Source organism: Armigeres subalbatus, chromosome 2 (genome assembly GCF_024139115.2).
Source record: "Armigeres subalbatus isolate Guangzhou_Male chromosome 2, GZ_Asu_2, whole genome shotgun sequence".
NCBI classification, from domain to species: Eukaryota; Metazoa; Arthropoda; class Insecta; order Diptera; family Culicidae; genus Armigeres; species Armigeres subalbatus.
Window position 1 is genome coordinate 100801330 of NC_085140.1, and position 12600 is coordinate 100813929.

Consider the following 12600-nt stretch of genomic DNA (forward strand, 5'->3'; position numbering starts at 1 on the left):
ATAGTTAGATTTGACAGTTCGATAGTTAAACTTTGTTCCCGAGAAAATTGGCGCCAAATCCATTTCGTTCCGAATAACTATCAATCTGTCAAAACTCAAATGGGTCGGCTTCGGAGTAAAATTTCAACCACGATGGGAAAATAACCATCGAAGTGTCAAATTTTAACTAAAAGTTAAACGAATCGGTGGAATGGTTCACAGCCTTATTATTTATTCAGACTAAGACTGAAGTGGCCTGTGCAGTTTATAGGTGTCTTCTCCATTCGGCTCGGTCCATGGCTAAACGTGGCCAACCACACAGTCTACGGAGGGTCCGCAAGTCATCTTCCACCTGATCCTTCTACCTTGCCCGCTGCGCACCTCGCCTTCTTGGGCCCGCTGGATCGTTGTCGAGAACCATTTTCACCGGGTTACTGTCCGACATTCTGTTTGCTCCTAACGCATACATCTATATCAATCATCATCATCCTCATCGTCATTAATGCAGAAAACATTCAACAGCATGTACACTAATCAAATGTCAAAGCGATTGAACCATGTTGAACGCTAGCGCCTCTTTTAGCACAATCGCGTAGCACATATGTATTTCAAATCATCCGTAGAACACGTGAACGATGTTGAAATGGGAAGTGTTTACCCCCGCCTACACCTGGTTTAGTGGTGAGTTTAAGCCGTTTGGCAGCACAGTATCACAGACAAACAGACATAACACATTGAACATTCAGTCATGAAATTCATCGTCGTAAACACCCTAACGACATCTGTTGTTTTTACTAAATTGGGCAAACCACGAACCAGATGGCGATAGTGTGCAAATGTCAAACTCGAGCAAATCCGATGCGTGCGCCACGAGTGATCGATTGGCCAACTAATGATAATTTAAATTAACCAGTAAATCAGTGAACGATAAGCATTTCACAAGTGTTATGTCTGTTTGTCTGTGACAGTATCATTACTTGACACTTTACCGGTCGCTGCTAAACGCGCTGCTATAACAGTAGCGCGACTGACAGGTGACCAAATTTGGTAGCGCGATAAGAGCGTAACTTACGTGATACATATTTTCTATTCAACTAATTCGTAACTTATTTTGTAAACAAACATTGGAAGGTGAATTCCTGCTAAAGCAAGCATTTCATGAGAAAACCACGGTATGGATCCGACAGATGAGGTGTTCCTCTACCAGTTAAGGGAATTGCCCAAGTAACACCAAGCATTACAATATTGCACGTATATCAATCACAAATCGGCATGCTAAATGCTAATTGCATTAGATCTGTTTTTACGATGTGTTGTTGCATTTATTTATTAACTGTCAGACAACGATACTCTAAATCAGCAGTACGAATGCAGCGATGCATTACTGGTGCTTTATTTCAACATGCCAAAGTAATGAACCATTATTTCGGTCTTATAATTGCCCTTTTCCACTTTAAGTCAACTTTTAGGGCTGTGTTTTTTACAAGCATATATAGCTTCATGGTTACTTGGGTGGTTTGGAATAAAAACGCTTGCATTCTTCTGAATCCATGAAACAATGTTTGTTTACGAAATAAGTTACGCCCAAATCAGTCCCGAATTATTATAATTATATTTTGTGAAATCATCACAACTTCTTCATATGTAAACAGTACACTAAACAAATGTAATTTATCAACTATTATCCCGATTAAATCGACTATATAAACACTACTTGATCTATCGATTGATACGTCGATATCTGGGAGCTGCGGACTCGATCGAATACAATTTTCAAGATATTTTGCTTGAAACCAGCAAATTTTCTCTCGGTGTTCAATGTGCACGTTACGATTTTTTCACATTGAATTATCATTATGTTTATCCAGGTTTATCCTTATAAAACCAATTACAAAGATTTCGTCTATTTACTGCATTGTATAAATTAACGTGCTGAATGTTAAATTATTTCATACTGTTCACTTATGTTGAATCTGTCGATTTATTTAAAATAACACCAAAAAATTAAAATATGTTCAAAATGGGATATAATTAGCACAGACAAACAGACGTAACAGCTTAAACATTTTGCTCACAAATCCATCGTCCAACTCCTCTGACACCATCTAGCGAGCATGTTATACGAAACAATGTTTCGTACGACATTGTCACTAGAAGGCGCTGGAGTGAAATGTCAAACTCGCAATCATTCAATTTCAAAATAATCGTTGAAGCCATGGTCGATGATAATTTCTCTAGTGTTACGTCTGTTTGTCTGTGTAATTAGTATGAGTTGATTTATACGTGTTCTCTCTCGACTCCGCTCAAATTGTTCGAAACCTCTCTTGATGCGATGGATACTTTTTGACAGTTTACATTGGAGATTTTTTGACACTCGTTTCGGTTCTATCCGCAGCTCCCAGGTCGATATAAATAATGTCTAAGAGCCACCCGACTAAATAGATTGTCCATACAAATGATTTGATCAGCACCAGATTTAGTTGGCATTCATTATGGTTGACTTTCACTACACCCGATTATGTCGGTGAATAAAACAGTTGGTTTCGTTGCCACCTTGATTGGCACCCGATTTCGTCGGAGATAAAAACAGTTGTTTTCCTCGGCACCCGACTTCGTCGGTGTATCAGGAAATTTTCCATCTGTCAAATGTTTTATGGGGCCACTTTCGATCATTCCAAGTTTCGAACGTAACTTCTGAACTCATTGAACTGTCAAAAAAAACATCCTATGCGATGTTTTCGTGTGCAGCCGCTCATCCCCCGCCACACCCGCAAAGGCTTCATTTGTTTACAGTCGGCTACTGCTTCGCGTACGCTTCAGAAGCATTTTGAACTTGAATTCCGATATAAGCTGAGCATATCGCCTATCTTAGGCTTAGTATATAGTGATTATTGTTATTGCAGTACATTAAACATCGAACGAAAACGGCATCAAAAGCAGAATCTAAAATGTCCAAGGAAGCGGAACCCGCCCGTCCGGACAAGGAACTAGATCTCTCCAATGCGGGCCGTGGCGTATGGCTGGTAAAAGTTCCGAAGTACATCGCCAACAAGTGGGAGAAAGCTCCAGGAAACATCGAGGTCGGTAAGCTGAAGATTTCCAAGCAAGTTGGCCAGAAGGCGCAGGTCTCGCTGACCCTCTCGGAGGCAGTGATCAACATCGATCCCAGCGAGGCCATTCCGCGGGAACACAAGCTGGACGTGTCGGTAGTGACCAAACAAACGCTGGGGGTGTTTTCGCACAGTGTACCCGCGGCGGTAGCCAAGGAAGAACCCACACCCGAAGGCGAGAAGCTCTTCATGGAGGGACGCATCGTGCAGCGGTTGGAGTGCCGTCCTCTGGGAGACAATGCCTACATGAAGATGAAGCTTGAATCGATCCGGAAAGCATCGCAACCCGCCCGGCAGGTCAAATCGTTGGAGAAGATCGTGCACAACTTTAAACCGGTGTCGGACCACAAGCACAACATCGAAGACAAAGAGCGGAAGAAGGCTGAGGGTAAGAAGTCCCGAGACGATAAGAATGCCGTGCTGGATATGCTGTTTAATGCGTTCGAAAAGCACCAGTACTATAATATTAAGGACCTGGTCAAGATCACGAGGCAGCCGATCAGCTACCTGAAGGAGATTCTGAAGGAAGTCTGTGACTATAATATGAAGAATCCTCACAAGAACATGTGGGAGCTGAAGAAGGAGTATCGACATTATAAGGACGACGACAAAAAGGAGGAGAACAAAGATAATTCCGATAGTGACAGCGACTGACGGTGAAGGGGTAGAACGTGCAGGGACCACGGGAGAGAACTGATCGTAATATACTTTTTGTTGTATGTAAGAGCTAAACAATGTTAGATGCATTTGGAATAAATTTAATTTTGACGAAAACAAAAGCGAGCCTTGTTTTATTCTTGGATATATTTTCTTGGCTGAAATTTTTGCTTTCCGAACGGGTTTCCATGATGTTGTAGCACAGAGAACAGACGTTGAAGCTGCACTCGCCATATGTTGTGATAACTTTTTACTGTTCATTTTGAAATAACTTTGGAATGTCGCCGTTATCCCGTGCCTAATCAGTCAAAATGAGATTATGAGTTGCAATGTCGACGTCAACAGCGTTGAGGTTCGGTGTGTTTCTTTACACATGTTTTGCAAGAAATTTTGTTCGAGCCTCCAAGTCTGTTCTCTGTGGTTGTAGGTTCTTATCACGTTCCACATTCACTTTCACCTGTACTCCACTTAACGGCTTCACATTTGTTGTCTTATTACTGATTCCCTATATTATAGTGAATTATGTACAGAGGTGAGCCAGCCAAGGTCTGGAAGCCTCTTAAATAAAGACACAGAAGTGGATAAAACGAACTGTGAGGCAACACGGAAAACATTCAAAGTAAAGTGACGCTCATCTCACGAAGTGAGGCACCGGTAATAACCCTGCGTTTCACCTGGAATAAACCTTCTCAATTTTTATCACTTCCTGAGGGTCTGTCCATATCCCACGTGGACAAGTTTTGGTAAGTTCAATATACCATCAATATACCACCCCCCCCCCCCCCCAGCGTGGACAACTGCTCATATAAATTCACAAGACAAAAAAAAATACGAACCGTGGACATTTGCCATACACCTCCACCCCCTAACCGTCCACGTAGGGTATGGTCAGCTCCTGAACTGATGCTCGCAATAAAGCCCCTTATTAGCTGTATGTAACCAATCGAGACTTAGACGGCCTAAACGTGCATATTGTTGAAACTTCCTAACTTGAATATGGAACAAAAAAGAACCTTCAACTAATTTTATAGAGTCAAGTTTGTGTATTCGGATAAAAATAAATGATGAAAAATGAATCCGGTTTGTCGATTGCCAATAACTTCTAAAATATAGAAAATACATATCACAAATTTGCATTCTGTTTGAGCGCTTTGCCCATGCTTAGAGACTCATGTACTTATCAGTCGATTCTGAAAACGTTCTCCGTCAGTCGAACCACGAGCGGATCCAGCATGTTCGGATGTAAATCATCACGCCATAAGTCTTTCAAAATTCCCTCGGCGATCGATGTGCAACTACGGTTTGAGCGCACCACCCGTTCCGGTTGTCGAGAGATGTCGATCGTGAAAAATATGACTGCTCTGGGAACCAACGGTGTGTACGAATCGCAAATGGGGAAGAAAATTTTTGCCGCTGTCGGCGGCACACGGTCCAGATCCCGGACCACCAAAATACCTTGCGATTCTAAGATTTCACGGTAACGACTCAACACACGGTCATAGTTTTGAGCGATCTCGTCCGCCTTGAAATCGTTGCTTGTCCGCCAAATGGCACCTCCGGTGCCGAAACAGTCAATGGTGATGCGTGTGATATCGCCCAAAAACAAATCGGCCACAGCCGACGAATTGTACAGGAAGATGAAGGTGGCCGGTTCATTGGGATTTCGATTGATGGTGCGATTCACGCCGACTATTAGGGTGCTCCATAGCATGTCATCAAATGTGGGATACTTTTTTTCAAGCTCGGAGAAGTGCTCGCAACTATGATGGATTTTTTTTGGGACCGGTTTGTATGGCCATACATATACCCATATGGCAGCTATGACGGCGACAAAAACGGCAGTAAGAATGGCCCAATTTCTGATACTGAAGAGTTTTTGACGATCCGGAGTTTCCGGTTTAGTTGCCTTTATTGGAATGGTTTCGTCGTCATTATCATCATCAGTTATTTGACTTACATCAACCGATTCAATTGGGTTATCGCTCGTATTTTGCCTAGTAGGATTATATAAAAGATACATAAGTGGGATTATATCTCATTATATGTCGCGATGCGCAATACAAGAGTGTTAATACTGAACGCCCTTTCAATAGCATGTGACGTTCATAAGGCAAAATAGAACAATTCTGCTTTGAACAATCCAAGGAAAATTCGATGATAAGTATTCTCTGTTACGTCCCCCAGAGCAACATCCTAGTATACGGCATTACATACCCTTCACTAGAAGTGTGTTGTAATTTTTCTGGATCAGCCGATTTTGATCGGGATTGTCTTTGTTCATTTGATCTGAAAAATATCAAAAATCCTTTTATTTAACTAATAAAATAGATTAGTATATACTCGAAGCATACCTGACTACTGGCGGGTTGTCATCACTAGGATTCTCTACGACAGGGGAACTTTCCTTGTACTTCTCTACATACTTTCTCAACGGGGGACGCTGTTGGGAAGGGCAATAGAAAGATACATCTAACATTATACTGATTGGAAACGAAATTTACTAAAACAATAAACACAGAACTTTTCTTACCCCCTTTATGTTTTTGATTTCTCTGGTATATGTGTCGTCCTCGTCAGACTGAGACCTATCATGGGACTTCTCACCCATTTCTTTTGTTTTTGAATCCATTGGTTTTTTTTAAGTTGGCCACCTACAATAATTTTAATATTCAATTGCTACTAACTTGAGACCCCGGCAATAAGCATATAAATTTTCCACCTATTTAAGATGGTCTAATTGTCTAATCCTGAATATAATTAAACAGTTTTGCCAATGTCAGCAGTATACCTGTTTTCAATGTTGTTTCCTAGACGAGATATCATCCATAATAAAGTTTTACTTACCTAGAAGTTGATTTTTTTGTAGTTTTGAAGTTAAGCTTTAAGCCCACCTTACACTTCTGGAATTTGGTCCGCGGATTTTTTCCCCATGTATTTTTGCATATGCGATGTTTTCGGAATTTTGGCACGGAAAATAAAAATCCCGGCCCCCTTTAAAATACACGGGGACCAAATTCCGGCGGAAAATTTTCCCGAGGTGTAAGGCAGCCTTAGGTAGCCTCACACCTCGGGAATTTGGTTCGTGGATTTTTTCCCCATGCATTTTTGCATATGCGATGTTTTTCGGAATTTGGACACGGAAAATCAAAATCCGGCCCCATTTAAAATACAGGGGCTCAAAATCCGCTGGAAAATTTTCCCGAGGTGTGAGGCAGCCTTAAGGCTGCCTCACACCTCGGGAAAATTTTCCAGCGGGTTTTGAGCCCTGTGTATTTTAAATGGGGCCGGGATTTTGATTTTCCGTGTCCAAATTCCGAAAACATCGCATATGCAAAAATGCATGGGGAAAAAATCCGCGAACCAAATTCCCGAGGTGTGAGGCTACCTTTAAGCGGCAAACAAAAATGCAGGAACTCTTTTGTATTATCAATTCGGTGCAAAAACGAATTATAGCCGCTAACAAAGTTGGATTTTTCTCACAATCCATACGTTAAACCTAACTTCGGAAGTGTTGCGCTGTTTTCATTTGGTGATGTGCTATACAGCGCACCACTTCCGAAGTTAGGTTTTACGTATGGATTGTGAGAAAAATCCAATTTCGTTAGCGGCTATAATTCGGTTTTCTACTGAATTTATAATACATTGAAAGTAGGTTTAATTTTTTTTATATAATTTTTTTTTTCATTTTTTTTAAATATTTTTATTGTCATTGAGTGATGTGATTTCGTTATCGCTGAAATTTGGTCGAAACCAAGGGCCTCATACGCCTGTCACTGGCGAACAAAGCTCGTGTACTCTGCATCGAAGCTTAGAACCGGTGTTACACGGTTACTGGCTAAAACCCATTAATGGGTAAAAAAGTATACATTTTTTGGAGGTCCATGGGGCTGTCAAAAAGGGGGTAATTTTTAAAACTGACGAATGGGTGAAAAAATACCCATGATCTTTATTTGTTCGGATGGAAGAAATGTGCAGTTCATGTGTAATGGATTAATAAACGTAAACTGCATGTAGGTTTCTTATAAAACAAACTTTATCAACAAATATACAATAGCAAACTATCATACCAGAACTATAATAGTTTGCTTTCCGGTGTGACATTTTACACTAGCTATAACATCATGGAATTCCTGTTCAGCTTTTGTACGATTGTTGTTAACTTTGAAGGATAATGACCAACAATCCCATTACAGCTATTTAACCAGTATTATTCAACAGCGTGAGATTTATATTTCTAATTCAGCTTAGTACTATCCAAGGTGACAAATATAGCCGATAGTAGTCAAGAGGGCTAGGAATTCAAAGGTCGTGGCATCGATACTGGTAAACTGTTTCAATTTGTTTTTTTATCTCAGCTCAATGTTTAACAACGCCTGAATTAGCGTTGCAGCGTAATGAAATAAAAGGATTTGAAAACACAAACTGAACCAATCGTAATCAATAAGCAATAATATAAACCTCACGTTGTTGAATAATACTGGTTGAATAGCTGTAATGGAATTGTTGATCATTACGCTTCAAAGTTGACAGCAATCGTATAAAAGCTTTACAGGATGTTATACAACTATGTTTACATAGTTGTATAACATCATGGAACTCTTGTAAAGCTTTTGTACGGTTGCTGTCAACTTTGAAGCGTAATGACCAACAATTCCATTACAGCTATTCAACCAGTATTATTCAACAACGTGAGGTTTATATTCCTTATTCAGCTTGGTACTATCCAAGGTGTCAAACATAGCTGATGGTAAACAAAGGGCTGGGGATTCAAAGGTCGTTGGATCGATACCGATATCCTGTTCATAATTTATTTTTCATCGTATCTCCAGTATGTTGAACAATGCCTTAATAAGTGTAGCAATGTTGTGAAATAAAAGTATTTAGAAACGCATAATTAAAAAAAGCCTAATCAGTAAGTCGCTGACAAGTTGAATTAACATTATACCTGGTTTTTGAACAAAGTTGATTAATAAATATTGTTATCTACTGTTTATTTAAAGTTGAAGAGAGGTTTCTAGTTGTTGTTGAATAAATACTCCATTTTTGGGCGAACAATGCTGGAACAAATGTTATCATGTATGATAGTATAATTTTTAATCAACGCTGGCTGAATAAATCTGACCATACTGATGTTTATTCAACTGGCAATTGTTACTTGGGATTTGCCCAAGACTACGTTAGTCGATTAATCCACCAAATGAGTTGATTTAAATCTATTGATTAAGATAGCCTCCATGCTATAGAAATCCCTAAATAACTCCATTAGCCTAAAAATAGCCACCATGTCCCGGGCACAGTGTACAGATAGACCGCTGTCAGTTGCATGAGATGTCAACAATCGTCAACAACACCAATGATTGTAGCTTGATAATTAAAAATATACACAACAATAAGCTTTTCACGGTGAAATAAAAGACAAATTGTTGTTCTCCATGTAAGTAATACCAAAATTGATCATATAGATAAGTTTAGAATCAATTAAACTCATTAGTCATATTTAATGAATATTACCGATTAAAGTTGCATATTAAAGAAAGCCAAGAAGAAAGCTGAATTTGGATGTTTTATGATGTTAAGCTTTTTTAGATTTGACGTACACTCAGAGATACAAAAAACCTATAATAGTATAAAAACAAATCTTTTTTTAATATTTGCGAAGTTTATTCTAGGCATAGTTTAAAAAGCAATTTATTCAAAATTATAATCTAATCTACCATCGGATTGGGCAACACTATTTTACTAATGCATTAATCGCCTTGTAATATTTGTTGAAGTCATATTTTTCTCCATGTGCTGCAAATATTTTCTCATTTTCGGTTTATCGTTTCGGTTAATCGTTTTCAGCCGAGTTTTCAGCAAAATTGGCTGAATCCGGATCTGTTTCGGCATTATTAACTGCCACCGAATCAACAATAATATTCGCGGTAATAAAATAAAATGGAATTATTATCTAAAAACCGGTATACGAAGTTTATGAAGACGCAAGTTGAAGGTAAGTTCAAAAAATGGGTTTCTTCGAAAATATCGCCTAATGTGCTTTGATTTTAGAAAAAGATGACACTTCCGGAACGTTGTTCATTCCAAAACGTTTTCGGTGGATCCGTAAGAGTCAAATATAAAGGGGTTATGCTGATAGTCACCCACGGAAAGACAGGAAACATCCTACGCCATCCAAAAAATGACATGGAGCTGTCGGGATAATTGGATTTCGACCAACAAAATATAAATTAGTCGTTCGTTTTGTGGCGTTGGTTCACTCGGTTGCTCGTCATATTTTTTGTTGACATATTTAATTTAGGTACCGTTATTTATCTTGTTGCTAGTATAATTGTTGGGCTGGCCATGTACTTTCGTATACCCCATTGAAGAATGAAATGTTTGAAAAAATCTTATTTTGGTAAACAGTTGAAAATTCAAAACAAAAATGAAATTGAGTCGTCAAATACTATTTTCGATATTATCGCTTTATACTATTGTTTTATATTCCGTGTATAGTAGAAAATCGAAAATTTGTTTTCAATAAAATGAAATATCTGCAGTTATCAGACGTCACAACTCATTTCTGATTAGTGCGCATGATAGTACATCCATGCGTGCATGATGCGCACTACTAATGAAATATTTCAAATTGTCGCGGCTCGCGTCGCAGCGCGAGTGCTCAATCGCGCGGTTCGGTTTGGTGGCGGCCCGACAATATATGGAAGTTATACTATCCGAGTATAAGGTAGCCTCACACCTCGGGAATTTGGTCCACGGATTTTTTCCCCATGCATTTTTGCATATGCGATGTTTTCGGGATTTGGGCACGGAAAATAAAAATCCCGGCCCCCTTTAAAATACACGGGGATCAAATTCCGGCGGAAAATTTTCCCGAGGTGTAAGGCAGCCTTTAGGGCGCAATCGTTAATGCGAACATTTTTATATTCGGTTAGTTACTGCAAATAAATTCTTTTTCGAGTCCCTATAATCAAGCAGGTATCTCAAGCATACCACATCGTTATATTGCTGCACACGCTTAGTTCAGTTCATCCAAATATGGGTGAATAGTACCTATAATCGCCAAAAAGTGCACATACCTAGATATGGGTGAATTTCCTTTTACCTATATTTGAGTACACCGGCTTTACCCACATATAGGTACTATATAGAGATGATCAATAGGTGAATTTCACCCACATTTGGGTGATTTGTTTTTGTTTGTTTTTGTTAAAGGCGATCATTAAAAATAAATCTTATTGTATGATTTCAAAAATACGAAGAAATTTCAACAAATTACAGATAAAATTTATTGTAATATTCATCAAAGTTATTGATACAATCCGTTCTAACTATGGCTAATTTAGAAGTAACTGGCAGAAAAATCTGAAATGCACTACCAGTCGTTGGGCTACTAGCATCAGGTGCCGCATCTCCGCATCTAATTAGTTCCTGTTAGGGGCAAGCCAGAGTAAACGCGACGAGCGATGCGACGCGACGCGACTCACGTAAAAGAATAACAATCATTATCAACAGGCTGTCAAATTGCACTGTCGCGTCGCGTCGCATCGCACGTCGCGTTTACTCTGGCTTGTCCCTTAGTATCCAAGGGAGCTGCGTGGTATGCTGCCGCTGACTAGGCCGCTGATATGTTGCCGGACATTCAGCATATGGGCGACAACTTAGGCCAGATCGATTATCCATATTTCCTTGTCGACGGGCGATTCCAGCGGTAGATGGTACAATCTGATTAGCTACCACTAGGGAGTGCAGGAGTTCAACGCCGTCGGATATTTAGCATATGAAAAAGGACGATTTTACATGTCCTTACGGAGGTTGACCGATGATGCCCGAGATGATTCCTCCATGCATTGGCATCTGACTCATCGGTTGTTGCTCAATCTGTTCACGGAAGGGATATGTTATTGGGAGAATGTCGCTGTGGATCATACATGAAATTTACCTGTTTGCTAAGTATAGAGCTATGGTCGAGACTATGGTGACTTCAGCCCTAGTACTAGGCGTGGTTTTTGCATTTTTGGTTCGGTACTTGCGGGCTGCGGAAGAGATGAAATATTATTAGATAAGAAATATCTTATAAATATATGATAATCAGCTACATCCATGCGTAGGATGATGCAGAAGCTGATACCAACACTTTGTTTTTATTAACTTACCATTAACAGCTTACGATAGAAACAATTTAGCTTCATATTTATTTATTTTTGTCTTAGCGACCAACCACTTTTATGACAGCAACAAAACAAAATGTTTTTTTTTTCATCCAAATATGGGTAAGTTCATTTACCCATAAATTGGTAAAGTCGCTTTATTAACAATATAGGTAAAATTCACCAATTTTATTAGTAAACTTTACCAATAATATAAGTAAATTAAACATTACCTAAATATGGGTGAAATGATTACCCATAAATAGGTAAATCAATCTAAGCGTGCATGATTGAGTGTTTAATTTTGATAAAATATCGAAAACAAAAGTGTGCATAAAAATTGCCTCGCCATAACAAAAAGGTGGTAGAGAATTAACACTGTTGTTTAAGGCTGCCTTACACCTCGGGAAAATTTTCCGCCGGAATTTGGTCCCCGTGTATTTTAAAGGGGGCCGGGATTTTTTTTTCCGTGCCCAAATTCCGAAAACATCGCATATGCAAAAATACATGGGGAAAAAATCCGCGGACCAAATTCCCGAGGTGTGAGGCTACCTTTACAGTTTAGAACCAATTCCAGATGTCGCACATGTTGGGGTAGGGATTCCGTGCTCCACCTTCTCTCCCTGGTCGAAACATCATGATATCGCTATGTGCGATGTTCTACACGCTTAGTGCAGTTCACCCAAAATCATCAAAAAGTGCACATA

General features: G+C 39.4%; 2 protein-coding genes and 1 long non-coding RNA gene across 6 annotated transcripts; 1 reads left to right on the plus strand and 2 right to left on the minus strand.

Annotated features, from left to right (window-relative positions):
- The first annotated feature begins 2741 nt into the window (after positions 1-2741).
- On the plus strand, positions 2742-3868 carry LOC134214788 (general transcription factor IIF subunit 2). The gene has a single exon (XM_062694097.1). The coding sequence runs from the start codon at positions 2928-2930 to the stop codon at positions 3741-3743; it is 816 nt and encodes a 271-aa protein (XP_062550081.1). The 5' UTR covers positions 2742-2927; the 3' UTR covers positions 3744-3868.
- A 954-nt stretch (positions 3869-4822) lies between these two features.
- Positions 4823-7452, minus strand: LOC134214789 (uncharacterized). Of its 4 annotated transcripts, XM_062694098.1 has the most exons (7): positions 7385-7452; positions 7132-7167; positions 6591-6625; positions 6277-6397; positions 6098-6186; positions 5961-6032; positions 4823-5740 (listed from the first exon to the last, which is right to left on the minus strand). In XM_062694098.1, the coding sequence occupies exons 4-7, from the start codon at positions 6373-6375 to the stop codon at positions 4927-4929; spliced, it is 1074 nt and encodes a 357-aa protein (XP_062550082.1). In that variant the 5' UTR covers positions 6376-6397; positions 6591-6625; positions 7132-7167; positions 7385-7452; the 3' UTR covers positions 4823-4926. The 4 variants fall into 4 exon arrangements, with proteins under 4 accessions (XP_062550082.1, XP_062550083.1, XP_062550085.1 ...); XM_062694099.1 differs by lacking the exons at positions 7132-7167; positions 7385-7452 and having other exon boundaries at positions 6591-6762; XM_062694101.1 differs by lacking the exons at positions 6591-6625; positions 7132-7167; positions 7385-7452 and adding an exon at positions 6535-6558.
- A 3556-nt stretch (positions 7453-11008) lies between these two features.
- Positions 11009-12086, minus strand: LOC134214791 (uncharacterized). The gene is made up of 2 exons (XR_009979913.1): positions 11686-12086; positions 11009-11624 (listed from the first exon to the last, which is right to left on the minus strand). It is a non-coding gene; the product is annotated as an uncharacterized LOC134214791 (long non-coding RNA).
- Positions 12087-12600: the final 514 nt, after the last annotated feature.

Excerpts from the sequence above, each read along its gene's own strand:
- LOC134214788 (XM_062694097.1), top strand. The coding sequence starts at position 2,928 with ATGTCCAAGGAAGCGGAACCCGCCCGTCCGGACAAGGAACTAGATCTC.
- LOC134214789 (XM_062694098.1), bottom strand. The coding sequence starts at position 6,375 with ATGGATTCAAAAACAAAAGAAATGGGTGAGAAGTCCCATGATAGGTCT. Across the intron at positions 6,187-6,276 it reads AAATCAAAAACATAAAGGGG|CGTCCCCCGTTGAGAAAGTA; the intron begins GTAAGAAAAGTT and ends CCTTCCCAACAG. Across the intron at positions 6,033-6,097 it reads GACAACCCGCCAGTAGTCAG|ATCAAATGAACAAAGACAAT; the intron begins GTATGCTTCGAG and ends GATATTTTTCAG.